This window comes from Rhinichthys klamathensis, unplaced genomic scaffold, assembly GCF_029890125.1.
Source record: "Rhinichthys klamathensis goyatoka isolate OS25496 unplaced genomic scaffold, OSU_Roscu_1.1 h1tg000708l_1, whole genome shotgun sequence".
In the NCBI taxonomy this organism is placed as follows: Eukaryota; Metazoa; Chordata; class Actinopteri; order Cypriniformes; family Leuciscidae; genus Rhinichthys; species Rhinichthys klamathensis.
The window spans coordinates 56,287-77,144 of record NW_026607127.1 but is presented as its reverse complement, the minus strand read 5'-3'; the positions used below and the strand labels follow the sequence as shown (position 1 = coordinate 77,144).

Genomic DNA, 20,858 nt, shown 5'->3' with positions numbered 1-20,858 from the left:
CAATATAAATATATGATGTATACTGAGGTGAATCTTTATGTTTACTGTATTCAGACATATTCTGATATATTTATTTGTTTATTTCAGACTAAACCACATTTTACCACCTCAATTCTGACTAATGCTGTATATCCTAATCCTGGATATGTATATCGACACCTCTGAAGAGATAAACAGTTAAATTATCTTCTGTCTCCTGTCACACTTCTTGCCGGAGTTTCGTAGTGGACTAGCCTTCCACCTAACTAAACAAAATAGAGTCCTTTACACATGGATCCTGAGTGAAAATATTGCTTAATTATAGGCCAAAAACATACTTGAGAAAGTAAAAAGTACAACTTTAAATTGTACTCAAGTATTTAAAAAGTAGAAGTTAACTTGCAAATATAAAAACGAGAGAGGAGTTTCTTGTTTAGGCATTTTGAACCACTTTCTATAATATGTGTTTACTTTACCTTAATATCATGGCAATAACTGTAATCCACTGCCTGGTCAGAACATCACAGAATATTTACAAAGAAAAACATGAATATATTATAATGTTTATATATCAACGCCAATCATTTTTGAGGTTTATAACATTTAATAAAAATAATTTAAATCATGACAACTCTCTGAATAGTTTTAGCATGTTGATGAATATGTCAATGTATTTTAAGGGGAGAAGAGAGAGAAAACAGAGTCAATGTGGGTTTCATGTTGTCTTTAACAGTAATGAGGCTGTACTGGGAACTGAAACACACACACACACACACACTCACACACACACACACACACACACACACACACACACACACACACACACACACACACACACACATATCTGATAGCGAAGGCTAATGAGCACCAGGAGATCCGTGTTCTCCCACAAGTTCAGCTTGAACCCTTGAGACGGGACACTTGGATGAACCAATCACACCAGACTCTGATCGGATGAACGAATCACACCAGACTCTGATCGGATGAACCAATCACACCAGACTCTGATCGGATGAACCAATCACACGAGACTCTGATCTGATGAACCAATCACACCAGACTCTGATCGGATGAACCAATCACACGAGACTCTGATCTGATGAACCAATCACACCAGACTCTGATCGGATGAACCAATCACACGAGCCTCTGATCGGATGAACCAATCACACCAGACTCTGATCGGATGAACCAATCACACGAGACTCTGATCTGATGAACCAATCACACCAGACTCTGATCGGATGAACCAATCACACGAGACTCTGATCTGATGAACCAATCACACCAGACTCTGATCGGATGAACCAATCACACGAGCCTCTGATCGGATGAACCAATCACACGAGACTCTGATCTGATGAACCAATCACACCAGACTCTGATCGGATGAACCAATCACACCAGACTCTGATCGGATGAACCAATCACACGAGACTCTGATCGGATAAACCAATCACACCAGACTCTGATCGGATGAACCAATCACACCAGACTCTGATCGGATGAACCAATCACACGAGCCTCTGATCGGATGAACCAATCACACGAGACTCTGATCTGATGAACCAATCCCACCAGACTCTGATCGGATGAACCAATCACACCAGACTCTGATCTGATGAACCAATCACACCAGACTCTGATCGGATGAACCAATCACACCAGATTCTGATCGGATGAACCAATCACACCAGACTCTGATCTGATGAACCAATCACACCAGACTCTGATCGGATGAACCAATCACACGAGACTCTGATCTGATGAACCAATCACACCAGACTCTGATCGGATGAACCAATCACACCAGACTCTGATCTGATGAACCAATCACACCAGACTCTGATCGGATGAACCAATCACACCAGATTCTGATCGGATGAACCAATCACACCAGACTCTGATCGGATGAACCAATCACACCAGACTCTGATCGGATGAACCAATCACACCAGACTCTGATCGGATGAACCAATCACACGAGCCTCTGATCGGATGAACCAATCACACGAGACTCTGATCGGATGAACCAATCACACTAGACTCTGATCGGATGAACCAATCACACTAGACTCTGATCGGATGAACCAGTCACACTAGACTCTGATCGGATGAACCAATCATCTGCTTTGATTGGGATTTAACAGATTTAACAAGGATCTGCTAACAAAAATAAACCGTTTCTGAACCTCCTGCGTCATATATGCAGTGAACACTAAACAAATACAATGACTTGAAATAATCTCCTTCATTCTACTTTGATATGATGTAATAGGCGATCTAGTGGAACTGAGAAAGATGAAGAAGCACCACATGACACTGAGAAGACAAGTGGTTATCATTCATTTACAGTTACAAAAATAACAAGCAGTTTTCTAGTGATCTGTGTTAAACTGTTAAATCCATCGTGAGCGCTGTTATTTCATCCTATAAAGAATAAATGCGTTTCACACAGTGAGCCGGTTTCCTAATGAACACAAACCGCTAGAAAACATTTAAAAACTATAGCGAAAGGAGCCAAAGCGATATATGTTCTCAGATGAATGAGATGAGATATGAGAGAGTCTGTGTGTGTGTGTGTGTGTGTGAAACCAGCGGAGGTAGTCTCTGCTCTCTTGAGTAGGTAGGCCTACTTATTTTGAATTTGAGTTCCCTTTCAAGGCGGTCACTTCGACGTTACGTCATACTGACGTATATGGGAACTCCTCCCTTCTCCATTTTCACTGAAATCTTATAGGATAACGCCAGCTGGAGACAGCTGGCCAATTGACGCAAAACATGCAAATGCTGACCGGTCCGCGGGCAGTATAAAATAGCATGGGCGCGACAATTACGTCAGAATCTCTTTCTTCACGCTCGAAGTCTTATCTGAAGTCATCGTGGAAGTTGCAATAGAGGTTACTCACCATGTTTCCTCCCCGCATCCGATGGCTGCTACATGCCAGATATGTGTGTATCGACTCGCTCTACCCAAACAAGGATCTACCGAGGCCGCACTCACGGACGACTGGCATACGTGCTGGTCTACCAGTGCGCGCCCTCATAAACTCCGGGCATCAGCAGGGATGAGGCCCACTGCCGCCAGCGGCTGCTGGTGGGCCCTCTCACGCCCAAAAAAGAGTTGACAGTCGTTCTCCCCTGTGGCCCAGTGGCGGAACTTGAAGCCTTCGCGCGAGAGACCCGTGTTCGATTCCGGCTCTCGCAGCAGATACATTTTAAACCTGCCCGTCGCCTCTCCGGTCCTTTTCGCGGGCTCGCTAGACGGACTCGACGCGATCGGCTTCGTCGGAAAGGATACTTTTATTATTTTACTTAGCCCGGTATCTAACAGCCAGGCTACTTCAAGAAAGATTCCGTCTTCACGACGTCCTATGGTAAGTCATGCGAAGACGCATCCAGAGAGACGAGGCAAGGCGATGGCTCTGTGTCTGAAGGCGCGAAAGTGGGTGTTTCCCCCTGTGGCTCAGTGGCGAACCCCAAAGCCGTCGCACGGGAGACCCGTGTTCGATCCCAGCTCTCACAGCAGATAAAATTTAGTCGCGCCGCGGCCAGACATTAAACCGAAACTTTTGATCCATACGTCCAGCCTTCCTCGATGTCTCTCTTCGTCGGCACCTCGTCCCGCCTAATTCGGCTACAGCCGCCAAAACGGTTCGAACCCGTAACGAACCGGATCTTCACCGTTGGCAGAGGGCGGGGCCGGGAATGTGGCGACACAGGCCACGGAGAGCGCCGCGTCAGGACGCCCCGCTCTGGTAATGGAGGTGCACAGCTTACAGCTTATGTCGTCAGGCTGCCCTGTATCCTTCAGTGCAACTGGCCATTCTGATTTAACCACGTATCCACAGTTGTTGTCGCTACGCCACTGACGCTGTGTTTATGTTCAGACTACACACTGATATGTGCTATGATTCGTGCCGTCATATATTGCCCTGTTTCTTTCAGTGCGAATGGCTATTCTGATTACCACGTATCCACAGTTGTTGTCGCTATGCCACTGACGCTGTGTTTATGTACACACTGCACACTGATATGTGCTATGGTTTAACTGTTATATCCTTATATATTGCCCTGTATCCCTCAGTGCAACTGGCTATTCTATTAACCACGTAATCACAGTTGTTGTCGCCATGCCACTGACGCTGTGTTTATGTACACACTGCACACTGATATGTGCTATGGTTTAACTGTTATATCCTTATATATTGCCCTGTATCCCTCAGTGCAACTGGCTATTCTATTAACCACGTAATCACAGTTGTTGTCGCCATGCCACTGACGCTGTGTTTATGTACACACTGCACACTGATATGTGCCATGATTTAACTGTTATGCCCTTATATTTTGCCCTGTATCCCTCAGTGCAACTGGCCATTCTGATTTAACCACGTAATCACAGTTGTTGTCGCTACGCCACTGACGCTGTGTTTGTTCACACTGCACACTTATATGTGCTAAGATTTGCGCCGTTATATGCTGCCCTGTTCTTCAGTGCAAATGGCTATTCTATTACCACGTATTCACAGTTGTTGGGCGATGAAATGACGCTGTGTTTACGTGCACTCTACACACTGATATGTGTTCATGATTCATGCTGCTATAAATTGCCCTGTATCCTTCAGTGCAACTGGCTATTCTGATTCACAGTTGTGCGATGCCACTGACGCTGTGTTTATGTACAATGATATGTGTGTGTTATGCTTATGCCACGATATTGCCCTGTACCCTTCAGTGCAACTGGCTATTCTGATTACTACGTATTCACAGTTGTTGCGTTGCAACGGACGCTGTGTTAAGTACACACTACGCACTGTTATGTGTATGATTTACGCCATTATATATTGCCCTGTTCCTTATCCTTCAGTGCAAATGGCTATTCCGATTACTACGTATTCACAGTCTTGCGATGCAACTGACGCTGTGTTACGTACACACCGTACACTGCGTTATGAATTTTGCCGTTGTTGCCCTGTATCCTTCAGTGCAAATGGCTATTCTGATTACTACGTATTCACAGTTGTTGTTGTGCGATGCAACTGACGCTGTGTTACGTACACACTACACAGCGTTATGTGTGGGGATTTATGCCATTATATGTTGCCCTGTAATTTTCAGTGCAAATGGCTATTCTGATTACTATGCAGTACGTATTCAACAGTTGTTGTGCGATGCAACTGATGCTGTGTTTATGTACAGACTACACACTATGTGTTATGAATTTTGCCTTTGTATTTTGCCCTGTATCCTTCAGTGCAAATAACTATTCTGATTAATACGTATTCACTGTGTGGTGCGATGCAACTGACACTGTGTTACGTACATACAACTCACTGTTATGTGTATGATTTATGCCATTATATATTGCCCTGTTTCTTTCAGTGCAAATGGCTATTCTGATTACTACGCAGTGCATATTCACAGTTGTCGTGTGATGCAACTGACGCCGTGTCTATGTACACTCTACACACTGAATGTGTTATGATTTATGCCGTTGTACATTGCCCTGTATCCTTCAGTGCAAATGGCTATTCTGATTACGTACACAGTCGTTGTGCGGTGCAACTGACGCTGTGTACACGCTACGCACTGATGTGCTATGTTTACGCCGCTAAATATTGCCCTGTATCATCAGTGCAACCGGCTATTCTGACTTACTATGTATTCACAGTCGATGTCGCGATGCCTCTGACGCTGTGTTTTTGTACACACTAATGTGACTATGCTATCGCGTTGCCCTGTATCCTTCAGTGCACCTAGCTATCCTATCTAACTGTGCTTAGTCACAGTTTGTCGCTACGGCGACTTGCGCTGCATCTGTGTCCACACTGAAGCGTTATGCAGTTATGTTGCTAACGTAACTGACCATTATGTGAACTGTGCATATTCATGCAGTCTCGGTCGCTTCATCGACTTGCACCGCATTATACACTCAGATGTTTGATATGTGCACACTGATGGGTAATGCTGTTATGTTGCCCTCTATCCTTCAGTGCAACATCCAGTTATCCTATCTAACTGCATATTCAGTTCTGTCGCTATGGCGACTACACGGCACGTACAAGGACGTGTTTTTGCTATTTTGTTGCCCTGTTTCCTTCAGTGCAAAACTAGCTATCCTAATCTAACCGTGCATATTCACAGTTCTGGATGTATGTACGTAAACGGATGTGTTATGCTGTAATGCTGCCCTGTTTCCTTCAGTGCTGCTAGCCATCCTAATCTAACTATGCATCTTAGTTCTGAAAAATGCTGTACGTGCATGTGCTACGCTGTTATATTGCCCCGTTCCTATCAGGGCAACTGGTTATTCTGTGCAAACTCATATATTCACAGTTGTAGCTACAGTTATGACTGTTTGTTTGCTTACTGAGGTGCTATGCTATTATGGGGCTATTTTCTAACTGCGTATATTCACAGTTGTCGTCGCTACGGCCACTGGCACTGTGTTTATGTACATTTAGTTATGTGTTGATTTGCACTTCTGTACATTGGCTATAGAACATCGGCTATGTTCTACAAGGTGGCACCCCAGCCCCAAGCTGTGGAACCTTCTTGTGTGTCCGCTGCTGGGTCCTTAGTTGAGCAAGACACTTCACACTGACAAGTGCTGAGACGGAGCTCTCCCTGAGATGGCCTTACCACCGGCTCTCGCCCCAGCGAAGCACTTGGAGACTTATGCTCATTCTAGCGAATGTTGTCGCATTGTCTCGGACCTGATGACTGCAGCGTCACTCCCAGTCCGATACCAGGCTACGTTCCGAAGTCGCTTACACCGTTCAGAGCACAGGTTGATCCCTGCCCGCCTATCTGCTGAGTTTCAGCCTCGCATGATGCCGATGCTCAGAGTGATGTTGGCCCTGTAAGGGATTTGTGGATGTACGTGGATCACTTGGCAAAGCAGTCTACCAGCTGTTTGTGTGCTTGGTGGATGGTACTAGGGACGTGCTGTTTATACAGAGACTTCTCTCTGAATTCGATGCTTTAAATGGTTGCTTAATGCCTACGGGATTTAGGTATGCTGGCTGTCTTCTCAGAACACATTCGCCAGGGTTCCAAGTTTGATGCACCACCTTAGCGTCGTGGGTTCGGTGAGTTTTATTAATGTACTCATGAAACTGTTACCACCAGCTGTGCAGTAGTATGTATTGCAGAGTTACCATTGCTGCTAACTCTGTGTTATGACTATGAGGTTACATAGCTGTTTCCACATTACGCAGTAGTTCCAACGTACTGTTAACTCTGTGTGTGGCTTAAGGTTATGCAGCTGTCACCGCTATGCCGTCGACACTGTGTTAGCTCTTGTGCTCGAGTGCTTATGGTATTCTGCTGCCCTGTCCAGTGCAGCCTTCGCCTCATTGCAGTGGATGCGCAACTTGGTAAGCCGGAGCAGACGTTGGTCTAGTTTCGCCTATCAGTTTTGAGTGCTCCTAGCGGCGCTGCTGGCTTAGAACTGTTGTTCCTGTGGGAGTGTAGCTTGACCCCGTTCAGGGCTTATCTTCACTGCGCTCACGGCGGGATTCTATACAGTTCCCATATACGTCAGTATGACGTAATGTCGAAGTGACCGCCTTGAAAGGGAACGTCTCCGGTTACTATCGTAACCTCGGTTCCCTGAGAGGCGGGAACGAGACATTACGTCAACCGCCGTGCTCGCCGTTTGATCAGCTGTGCTAGCGTTCAGTCTTGATTCTGACGTAATTGTCGCGCCCATGCTATTTTATACTGCCCGCGGACCGGTCAGCATTTGCATGTTTTGCGTCAATTGGCCAGCTGTCTCCAGCTGGCGTTATCCTATAAGATTTCAGTGAAAATGGAGAAGGGAGGAGTTCCCATATACGTCAGTATGACGTAATGTCTCGTTCCCGCCTCTCAGGGAACCGAGGTTACGATAGTAACCGGAGACATTATTACTTCAGGGCTGCTAAAAAAATATTCTATATAGTAGCATATGCACACCAGAATCTCGCTGGAACATAGAAGGCCGTCCAGGCACTGGTTTGCCTACTCTTTTATCTGTGAATTTGGACAGACATACTGTTTATCGTCTACTATATAAGGAAGTATGTGATTTCGGACGCAGCTACTCACTATTTCTCACTGCGCGCTCCCGCTGTCTCGCAGAACGCGCATCTGATGTCATCCTGTTGACGTCATGTTCCGATTCAACGTGCGCATCCGTTACATTTCAAATATATGACAATTTGCAAATATATAAGATCTTTAGTAAAAACTTTTTAAAAAATTATCAATTTATTAGTATTATTGTTTTGAGATGTGTAATTGATGTGATTTGCCCGACCAAAAGTGAGAAAAAAAATTCAACATGAATAAATGTTATGGCCTACGCACAATATCGGGTATAATATGATACAAATATTTCATTAAATGCAGAAATGCAGCGACACTCGCGCAAGATAAGCCGTGTGTGTGTGTGTGTGTGTGTGTGTGTGTGTGTGTGTGTGTGTGTGTGTGTGTGTGTGTGTGTTATTGCTGTGATTGTGATGCTGCTGCCCTCTGTGGATCATCACACTCATCACACAGACATGACGCGCGTCTGTTCATCTGAAGCTTTATGATTAACTTATGATTAACTGGAGTTTGGGAAGAAACGCGCAGAAAGATGCCGCAGAAGACGCTGTGCTCCGCCGTGGGGCTTCTCTGCGCAGCGGCGTGTTTAGTTCAGGTAAGCCGGCGGCAGGCCCTCTGAGGCGCGGAGTGCTTGAACTCGAGCTCGGGGATTCGCGCGGTGTGGAGGCCTCGATAAACAACTGAAACAAAGCCATAAAGCACGGTTACCGAAACATAATGTTCGATATCCTGCTTCTTTCCGGGTATTTAGAATCGACATAAATGTTTTACATGTTGAAATCATAGACATTTGAGCAGATGATATGAATATATATATGCTTATTGATCGTTTTGTCCGTAGTGTTTGAGGTTTTGTAACTTAGTGTTTTTGTGTGTTTGTAGGGTGTTTGCTGGGCTTGTGTCTGTTTGTGAGGTTCGGGGTTTGGCTTGTACTGATTGTTTTAAAAGGTTATTGTGTAAATGATCCAGCAAATCAATAAAGACTGACTTTGGTGTTTCCTGTTTATTTACACAATATTAGGGCTCAATTTTATTCATATTATTATTTTTATATAAAATGGTTTATATGTATTTATGGACTCGTTTATTTCAGCTTTATCTTGAGCACAATAGTTGAATGTTTGACACAAATCAAGTCACCTGGCTTTCAAAGGATGGATTTGTGTTTGTACTGGGCCAGAAGGATGAGACTCTCGAGTGTTTTCTGTCAGACCCCAGCCCTCACAGCTTGTGTGTGTGTGTGTTGCTGAATGCTTGTGTTTGTTTGCAGGGGAAGGAGTTTTGTTTCGGCGTGAACAATGAACAGTACCGCTGTGAGATGGGCTACTGCTGCGGGGAGACCGAGTGCTGCACTTACTATTACGAGCTGTGGTGTGAGTTACACACACACACACACACACACACACACACACACACACACACACACACACACACACACACACACACACACACACACACACCTGCAGATTCATTTGTTACATACACACACCTGCAGATTCATCTGTCACACACACACACACCTGCAGATTCATCTGTTACACACACACACACCTGCAGATTCATCTGTTACACACACACACACACACCTGCAGATTCATCTGTTACACACACACACACACACCTGCAGATTCATCTGTCACACACACACACCTGCAGATTCATCTGTCACACACACACACACCTGCAGATTCATCTGTCACACACACACACACCTGCAGATTCATCTGTTACACACACACACACCTGCAGATTCATCTGTTACACACACACACACCTGCAGATTCATCTGTTACACACACACACCTGCAGATTCATCTGTCACACACACACACACCTGCAGATTCATCTGTTACACACACACACACACACCTGCAGATTCATCTGTCTCACACACACACCTGCAGATTCATCTGTTACACACACACACCTGCAGATTCATCTGTCACACACACACACACCTGCAGATTCATCTGTCACACACACACACACACACACACCTGCAGATTCATCTGTTACACACACACACAAACACCTGCAGATTCATCTGTTACACACACACACCTGCAGATTCATCTGTCACACACACACACACCTGCAGATTCATCTGTTACACACACACACCTGCAGATTCATCTGTCACACACACACACACACCTGCAGATTCATCTGTTACACACACACACACACACCTGCAGATTCATCTGTTACACACACACACAAACACCTGCAGATTCATCTGTTACACACACACACACAAACACCTGCAGATTCATCTGTTACACACACACACAAACACCTGCAGATTAATCTGTTACACACACACACAAACACCTGCAGATTAATCTGTTACACACACACACAAACACCTGCAGATTCATCTGTTACACACACACACACAAACACCTGCAGATTCATCTGTTACACACACACACACAAACACCTGCAGATTCATCTGTTACACACACACACCTGCAGATTCATCTGTTACACACACACACCTGCAGATTCATCTGTTACACACACACACCTGCAGATTCATCTGTTACACACACACACCTGCAGATTCATCTGTTACACACACACACCTGCAGATTCATCTGTTACACACACACACACACACACACACCTGCAGATTCATCTGTTACACACACACACACACACACACCTGCAGATTAAATCTGTTACACACACACACCTGCAGATTCATCTGTTACACACACACACACACACACACACACACACACACACACCTGCAGATTAAATCTGTTACACACACACACCTGCAGATTAAATCTGTTACACACACACACCTGCAGATTCATCTGTTACACACACACACACACCTGCAGATTCATCTGTTACACACACACACACACACACCTGCAGATTAAATCTGTTACACACACACACCTGCAGATTAAATCTGTTACACACACACACCTGCAGATTAAATCTGTTACACACACACACCTGCAGATTCATCTGTTACACACACACACCTGCAGATTCATCTGTTACACACACACACCTGCAGATTCATCTGTTACACACACACACACACACACACACACACACACACACCTGCAGATTAAATCTGTTACACACACACACACACACGTTTTCTCAGTGTATCTGTCAGTTCTTCAAATAGACACTCCAAGGTTTCATGTCAAAGCCTGTATGTATTTGCATGAGAGTAATCGTACTGGTGATGTGACGGATCACGTTTTACCACCTTTTGTCTCACTAATTAATTTTGAATGGCCATGTGACAAATGATTTTTACAAGTACAAATCAGAGATGCTCACGAGTCTCTGAACTAGAGTCCAAGTCAAGTCTCAAGTCTCTTGTGGTTATAATAAGTGTTGCATCACGTACAGCGACCCATCCAGGCTGCTTAGAACACTTCATAGCTATATATAAGGAATTCAAAGCATGTAATGTTTTTATGACTCCTTTATCTATTAGCATACAGTATCAGCTTTGATTTAGGTATATAATCAGTGTAAACAGGCTATTTCAACATGACAAAAACACCAAGAATGCTTTACTTTTAAGTTAATATCTGCATCTGTAAAAATTGAGGTTCTGAAGAAAAAGGACTCTCATGTCTGTTGCTGAATTATAATGAAAGGCCTTGGCTCCTTTTGTGCTGGCTCTGTGGAGCCATAAGACCAAATATAGAAAATGTTATAGCCTACCTCACAGCACTAAAATTGACATAGTGCAAAACGCACAGTGTAGCTAAATGCAAAACACTATTGGAACCAAATGATGTGAAATACATGGTTCCTCATACGTTCATATATTTGTGGCGCCCCGCCACAATATCAACACTGGCTGACCGCCACACATTGATTTTCGATTTTTTATTTTATTTTTACTAAGCCTATTTAAAATCGTATTTGATTGCAGAGCGCCGTACTACCTCTCGCAGGTCTCTCTCTCTCTCTCTCTCTCTCTCTCTCTCTCGTTCACCCATACCTCTCGCGCTCTCTCTCCCTCATGGAACACCATGAGGTGCACGTGCGCAGATACCGCATATTTTGCATTGAGCGCTTCTTTTATTTGGCCCGTCTTGTTTGAAGTTTTTAAACCCAAAGCTTACTATGAATGGCACAGCAGCGGCCGTAGTACGTGTTATGTAGGCAGGTTTTAGGTAACGGGTCGGAGGGAGGGGAATAACAGAGAGCTCATCAGACGTTTCCTAAAAATAAACATTGTTCACGAGTCCCGCAGCTCGAGTCCGAGTCGAGTCTGAAGTCTTTCGAGGACGAGTCTCAAGTCGAGTCTGAAGTCACTGTGTGTGCGACTTAAGTCGCACTCGAGTCCGAGTCTCAAACTCGAGTCCCCATCTCTGGTACAAATATTCCATGAAGTTTCTCATCACAAAAGATCATGAACACGACATGTTTGAAAGCATTGGTGATGTTGATGAGCAGCATTTGACAGATAAAACTGAACCCGTCATCCACTGCACTGATGATGATGATTGTGTGTGTGTCTGTGTTGTGTGCGTGTGTCAAGTCACCTTTATTTATATAGCGCTTTTTACAATACAGATTGTTTCAAAGCAGCTTTAAAGATAACAGGAAAATAATGGAGCAAAGTTGTCCCATCTGATCTGGATATGGGCCGGATCCGGCTGACTACATCATGTGTTGTGGTCGTGTCTAGGCGCAGGTCCTCCATCTGATCTGGATATGGGCCGGATCCGGCTGACTACATCATGTGTTGTGTTCGTGTCTAGGCGCAGGTCCTCCATCTGATCTGGATACGGCCCAGATCCGGCTGACTACATCATGCGTTGTGGTCGTGTCTAGGCGCAGGTCCACCATCTGATCTGGATACGGCCCGGATCCGGCTGACTACATCATGTGTTGTGGTCGTGTCTAGGCGCAGGTCCTCCATCTGATCTGGATATGGGCCGGATCCGGCTGACTACATCATGTGTTGTGGTCGTGTCTAGGCGCAGGTCCTCCATCTGATCTGGATACGGCCCAGATCCGGCTGACTACATCATGCGTTGTGGTCGTGTCTAGGCGCAGGTCCTCCATCTGATCTGGATACGGCCCGGATCCGGCTGACTACATCATGTGTTGTGGTCGTGTCTAGGCGCAGGTCCTCCATCTGATCTGGATATGGGCCGGATCCGGCTGACTACATCATGTGTTGTGGTCGTGTCTAGGCGCAGGTCCTCCATCTGATCTGGATACGGCCCAGATCCGGCTGACTACATCATGCGTTGTGGTCGTGTCTAGGCGCAGGTCCACCATCTGATCTGGATACGGCCCGGATCCGCCTGACTACATCATGTGTTGTGGTCGTGTCTAGGCACAGGTCCTCCATCTGATCTGGATACGGCCCGGATCCGGCTGACTACATCATGTGTTGTGGTCGTGTCTAGGCGCAGGTCCTCCATCTGATCTGGATATGGGCCGGATCCGGCTGACTACATCATGTGTTGTGGTCGTGTCTAGGCGCAGGTCCTCCATCTGATCTGGATACGGCCCAGATCCGGCTGACTACATCATGTGTTGTGGTCGTGTCTAGGCGCAGGTCCACCATCTGATCTGGATACGGCCCGGATCCGCCTGACTACATCATGTGTTGTGGTCGTGTCTAGGCACAGGTCCTCCATCTGATCTGGATACGGCCCGGATCCGCCTGACTACATCATGTGTTGTGGTCGTGTCTAGGCACAGGTCCTCCATCTGATCTGGATACGGCCCGGATCCGGCTGACTACATCATGTGTTGTGGTCGTGTCTAGGCGCAGGTCCTCCATCTGATCTGGATACGGCCCGGATCCGCCTGACTACATCATGTGTTGTGGTCGTGTCTAGGCACAGGTCCTCCATCTGATCTGGATATGGGCCGGATCCGGCTGACTACATCATGTGTTGTGGTCGTGTCTAGGCACAGGTCCTCCATCTGATCTGGATATGGGCCGGATCCGGCTGACTACATCATGCGTTGTGGTCGTGTCTAGGCGCAGGTCCACCATCTGATCTGGATACGGCCCGGATCCGCCTGACTACATCATGTGTTGTGGTCGTGTCTAGGCGCAGGTCCTCCATCTGATCTGGATATGGGCCGGATCCGGCTGACTACATCATGTGTTGTGGTTGTGTCTAGGCGCAGGTCCACCATCTGATCTGGATACGGCCCGGATCCGCCTGACTACATCATGTGTTGTGGTCGTGTCTAGGCACAGGTCCTCCATCTGATCTGGATATGGGCCGGATCCGGCTGACTACATCATGTGTTGTGGTCGTGTCTAGGCACAGGTCCTCCATCTGATCTGGATATGGGCCGGATCCGGCTGACTACATCATGCGTTGTGGTCGTGTCTAGGCGCAGGTCCACCATCTGATCTGGATACGGCCCGGATCCGCCTGACTACATCATGTGTTGTGGTCGTGTCTAGGCACAGGTCCTCCATCTGATCTGGATATGGGCCGGATCCGGCTGACTACATCATGTGTTGTGGTCGTGTCTAGGCGCAGGTCCACCATCTGATCTGGATACGGCTCGGATCCGGCTGACTACATCATGTGTTGTGGTCGTGTCTAGGCGCAGGTCCTCCATCTGATCTGGATACGGCCCGGATCCGGCTGACGTCATCATGCGTTGTGGTCGTGTCTAGGTGCAGGTCCTCCATCTGATCTGGATACGGCCCGGATCCGGCTGACTACATCATGTGTTGTGGTCGTGTCTAGGCGCAGGTCCTCCATCTGATCTGGATACGGCCCGGATCCGGCTGACTACATCATGTGTTGTGGTCGTGTCTAGGTGCAGGTCCTCCATCTGATCTGGATACGGCCCGGATCCGGCTGACTACATCATGCGTTGTGGTCGTGTCTAGGTGCAGGTCCTCCATCTGATCTGGATACGGCCCGGATCCGGCTGACTACATCATGCGTTGTGGTCGTGTCTAGGCGCAGGTCCACCATCTGATCTGGATACGGCCCGGATCCGGCTGACTACATCATGTGTTGTGGTCGTGTCTAGGTGCAGGTCCACCATCTGATCTGGATACGTCCCGGATCCGGCTGACTACATCATGCGTTGTGGTCGTGTCTAGGCGCAGGTCCTCCATCTGATCTGGATACGGCCCGGATCCGGCTGACTACATCATGTGTTGTGGTCGTGTCTAGGTGCAGGTCCTCCATCTGATCTGGATATGGGCCGGATCCGGCTGACTACATCATGTGTTGTGGTCGTGTCTAGGTGCAGGTCCACCATCTGATCTGGATACGTCCCGGATCCGGCTGACGTCATCATGCGTTGTGGTCGTGTCTAGGTGCAGGTCCACCATCTGATCTGAAAACGGCCCGGATCCGGCTGACTACATCATGCGTTGTGGTCGTGTCTAGGCGCAGGTCCTCCATCTGATCTGGATACGGCCCGGATCCGGCTGACTACATCATGCGTTGTGGTCGTGTCTAGGCGCAGGTCCTCCATCTGATCTGGATACGGCCCGGATCCGGCTGACTACATCATGCGTTGTGGTCGTGTCTAGGCGCAGGTCCTCCATCTGATCTGGATACGGCCCGGATCCGGCTGACTACATCATGCGTTGTGGTCGTGTCTAGGTGCAGGTCCTCCATCTGATCTGGATACGGGCCGGATCCGGCTGACTACATCATGCGTTGTGGTCGTGTCTAGGCGCAGGTCCTCCATCTGATCTGGATACGGCCCGGATCCGGCTGACTACATCATGCGTTGTGGTCGTGTCTAGGCGCAGGTCCTCCATCTGATCTGGATACGGCCCGGATCCGGCTGACTACATCATGCGTTGTGGTCGTGTCTAGGCGCAGGTCCTCCATCTGATCTGGATACGGCCCGGATCCGGCTGACTACATCATGCGTTGTGGTCGTGTCTAGGCGCAGGTCCTCCATCTGATCTGGATACGGCCCGGATCCGGCTGACTACATCATGTGTTGTGGTCGTGTCTAGGCGCAGGTCCACCATCTGATCTGGATACGGGCCGGATCCGGCTGACTACATCATGCGTTGTGGTCGTGTCTAGGCACAGGTCCACCATCTGATCTGGATACGGCCCGGATCCGGCTGACTACATCATGCGTTGTGATCGTGTCTAGGTGCAGGTCCTCCATCTGATCTGGATACGGCCCGGATCCGGCTGACTACATCATGCGTTGTGGTCGTGTCTAGGCGCAGGTCCTCCATCTGATCTGGACATGGCCGGATCCGGCTGACTACATCATGTGTTGTGGTCGTGTCTAGATGCAGGTCCTCCATCTGATCTGGATACGGCCCGGATCCGGCTGACTACATCATGCGTTGTGGTGGTGTCTAGGCGCAGGTCCTCCATCTGATCTGGACATGGCCGGATCCGGCTGACTACATCATGTGTTGTGGTCGTGTCTAGATGCAGGTCCTCCATCTGATCTGGATACGGCCCGGATCCGGCTGACTACATCATGTGTTGTGGTCGTGTCTAGATGCAGGTCCTCCATCTGATCTGGATACGGCCCGGATCCGGCTGACTACATCATGCGTTGTGGTCGTGTCTAGGCGCAGGTCCACCATCTGATCTGGATACGGCCCGGATCCGGCTGACTACATCATGTGTTGTGGTCGTGTCTAGGCGCAGGTCCACCATCTGATCTGGATACGGCCCGGATCCGGCTGACTACATCATGTGTTGTGGTCGTGTCTAGGCGCAGGTCCTCCATCTGATCTGGATACGGCCCGGATCCGGCTGACTACATCATGTGTTGTGGTCGTGTCTAGGCGCAGGTCCTCCATCTGATCTGGATACGGCCCGGATCCGGCTGACTACATCATGCGTTGTGGTCGTGTCTAGGCACAGGTCCTCCATCTGATCTGGATACGGCCCGGATCCGGCTGACTACATCATGTGTTGTGGTCGTGTCTAGGCGCAGGTCCTCCATCTGATCTGGACACGGCCCGGATCCGGCTGACTACATCATGTGTTGTGGTCGTGTCTAGGCGCAGGTCCTCCATCTGATCTGGATACGGCCCGGATCCGGCTGATTGATTACAGTAAACCTCGGAATAAACAGAAAGACTAACTTTAGCGCAGATGCCATTCTTCTTATGATGTAGCGAGTACATCGGGTGTTATAGGAAGTGTTATAGGAAGTGTTCCTGGTTCTGGATGACCTAATCTATTCAGCCTAATGATCAATTAACTGATTTGAATAGTAGGAATGTATCTTTTTCTATGTGTATGCTAGGTTAAAGAGATGTGATTTTAGTCTAAAAACTAAAAGTGTGTGTGTGTTTAGGGTTCTGGCTGGTCTGGACCCTCATCATCATGCTGAGCTGCTGCTGCGCGTACAGACACCGGCGGGTGAAGATGCGACTCCAGCAGGAGCAGAGACAGCGAGAGATCAGCCTGATGGCCTATCAGGGGGCGTCCAGTTCCTTCATCACTCCTGCTCCTCTCAACCTGCGTGAGTCTCACACACAAACCGGTCACACACACCGTCACACACACACACACACCGTCACTCAGCCAGAGATCAGTCTGATGGCGTATCAGGGGGCTCGTCTCTCTCGCATGTCCCGCTGCAGCTCGGGCATTAGTAAATATTATTTAAAATTAATAGAATATCACGTCATGAACGGCTGTGCATGTGTTTGTGCATGTGTTTATCCATCTGTAAATGAAGTAGTGTGACGGGCCTCAGATCCTCTGATCCGAGTGTGTGTGTTTGTGTGTGTTTCTCCAGGCTTGTGGACGGACTGTAAGCTGCCGGACTATGAGGAGGTTCTGGCTCATCCTCCGACGCCTCCTCCACCGTACTCAGAGTCTGTGGACCCGCAGAACCATCAGAACCCACAGGACCCGCCCGCACCGGTTCCGGAGCAGGAGAACAGCCGGCGCCGGCACGTGACCGGGGACTCGGGCATCGAGGTGTGTGTGTGCCGGCTGGACCAGGACCAGGGCCTGGAGGAGGCCGAGGGGTGTCAGGGGGCGGCCGGCTGCTGTTCCAGCGCTGGGAAAGATCCAGCAGAACCAGAACCCGAGCGCCTCGTGTGACCGATCACGAGTGAGCGAGACTCTGAGCTTCTGTTTCCCAGCATCCCTCACGCTTTCCTCGACTGAGCCACTGCTCGTTTCTCACCATGACTGCGGCCCAGAGCGGCACACACACACACACAGAGAGTGTAAAGGGAGTGTGTGTTTTCATGTTTGTGTGCCTGAAAATCCCATGAGCGCTGAGAGCAGATCAACAGTCAGCTGATCGTCTCATACGTGTGTGTGTGTGTGTGTCTGGAAGATTGTGGCCTTTCCCATCTCGCACTGCTACTGTAAACCTGTGTGTGTGTGTGTGAATGACATCAGCAGCGTCACATGACTCTGCCTCAGCGTTATGATCTAGTTTATTAGTAAAGCACAGACGCGAGCTGCGTGTCGTAGGGCCTCGGGCTGATAGTTGCATGACGGTTCTGTATGAATCACGTGACGTTTTCCTGCATTAAGGGCTAAAATCAATATCATGTTTCAGAATGTTTGCTGTTGTTCTCGCGCTTGTGTCCCATCATCCCTGTGAACCCTGTGTGTTGCACTGAAGGACGTGTCGTCCTCACACTTCTCCAACGCAAATCCTGCAAAGTTTACAGATTCTGTGCCTTTTTCCCACTGGAGAACCAGATTAACTCACTAACCAACTAACTAGGCTATGCAAAACACCAGGACTCATCAGCAACGGCGCTCGTGTCCCGGTGTGATCAGCGGACGCTTCATCTCGAGACGGCCTCTCCGGCGCTCGTCACTGTCTGCCCGCGGCGCTTGTTTGTGGTTTCTTAGTTTGTGTACTAACTCAATAACTCGTCCTTTGTTCGTGAACGCCTCTGTTTCAGATGGACTCATCCAGGGACTGTGAAACCTGAGGCGTCAGATGATTTCTTTTGTTCAAATGTGTGTTTAATAATAAGTGACGTTAATATCGAGCCAAATCACAGCGCCAGCTCTTCTGTAAAGCACGTCGAGCTGTTTTGACTTCATACTCGTTTCTAATCGTGGAGCTGACGTGTGTAACGCACATCTGAGCGTCCGTCAGGTTTGCGGACCGCAGATGATGAAGATGATGAAGATGCTCAGGCGTGTTTGGTTTGTAATTGCAGCACTGACAGCCGTGTGGCGTTTCTACTGACGCATTATTTAGTAAGACGTCTGCTGTGTCTATAGTCATTTGTATTTTATTTTTGTAATAAAAACAATAAACCAGCTTTGGCAGTCAGTCGTCTCTGTGTTTCTGATGTTACTATTTACAAATATACATAACATTTGATACTAACCCTACCATCGACCACAACATTCTATTAAATAGGCTCAAAAATGATGTTGGCATTAGTGGAATTGCACTAGCATGGTTTAAATCATACTTATCTGACCATTATCAGTTTGTAGTAAATGAAGAAATGTCTTATCGATCACAAGTTCAGTATGGCGTACCACAAGGCTCAGTACTAGGACCGCTGCTGTTCACTCTGTACATGCTACCCTCACACACACACACACTCTGTACATGCTACCCTCTCTCACACACACTGTACATGCTACCCTCTCACACACACACACTGTACATGCTACCCTCTCACACACACACTCTGTACATGCTGTCCTTAGGAGATATCATTAGGAAGCATGGCATTAGTTTTCACTGTTATGCTGATGATACTCAGCTCTATATTTCTTCACGCCCTGACGAAACTTACCAATTCACAAAATTAATGGAATGCATAGCTGATATAAAAAGTTATTGGACCAAAGACCTCCACACATACTAACCTAGAATACTGTCTAACACTTGATGGCTGCTCTGTCAAGTCCTCGTTGTCGGTTAGGAACCTGTGTGTGTGTGTGTTTGTGTGCTCTTTGATACCAATCTTTCATTTGAAAGCCACGTTTCTAGTATCTGTAAAACTGCATTTTTCCATCTTAAAAATATATCTAAATTACGTCATATGCTCTCAATGACAAATGCAGAACAGTTAGTTCATGAGCTCATGACCTCAAGGCTAGATTACTGTAATGCTCTACTGGGTGGTTGCCCTGCAGGCTTAATAAACAAACTCCAGCTGGTCCAAAACGCAGCCGCTCGAGATCTCACCAGAAGGGTTAGTGTGAAACGTTCCCGCCGCCTTTCCTTATCAACATGCCTCGTTACAGAAACAATCTGTGTTGTATAAACCGCTAGACATAAAGCTGACTCGAAAGCAGAGGTGATGCTGAGCCGTCCGTCATCTGCTTTTATTCAGGGAAATGAGACGTCAAATGACGGAAGTCAGTTCTGAAGGTCTTGAAATTGTGTAATAATATGATCACCGACACGTGAGGAAGATCCCATGAGTCTGTGTGCATGACACACACATGAATATAAACACACGCAAGTCTGATCTGTCAGATGTGAACGCTGTACGCCAGAAAACACAACCAGTGTAAAACATGATGTTCTTCCAGTGTTTCTGTCTCGTCTTCCAGGACAATTTTCTAAACATTCTTAAATCAAGATACTTTTACTGGAGAAGCAGAATGACTGAAGATATGAAGTCTTGTTTTCTGAAAGATGATCCAAATTAAGTGAGTTTATGATTAAAACAAGAAAAAAATCTCCCAAAATGATCTTTGATTCCATGACAGACGGGACTGATGTCCTGAGCGGATTACCCGTGTGTTCAGACGAGCGGTGTGTGTGTGTGTGTGTGTGTGAAGCACTGAATCATGAGTGTAACACCAGGAGACAGGTGTGACTCAACATGGCGTACAGATAATAGAGACAAA

General features: G+C 47.5%; 1 protein-coding gene across 1 annotated transcript; it reads left to right on the top strand.

Annotated features, from left to right (window-relative positions):
- Positions 1–8,452: 8,452 nt before the first annotated feature.
- Positions 8,453–18,261, top strand: wbp1 (WW domain binding protein 1). Its single transcript, XM_056242196.1, has 4 exons — positions 8,453–8,665; positions 9,341–9,443; positions 17,353–17,520; positions 17,800–18,261. The coding sequence occupies exons 1-4, from the start codon at positions 8,603–8,605 to the stop codon at positions 18,108–18,110; spliced, it is 645 nt and encodes a 214-aa protein (XP_056098171.1). The 5' UTR covers positions 8,453–8,602; the 3' UTR covers positions 18,111–18,261.
- The last annotated feature ends 2,597 nt before the right edge of the window (positions 18,262–20,858 follow it).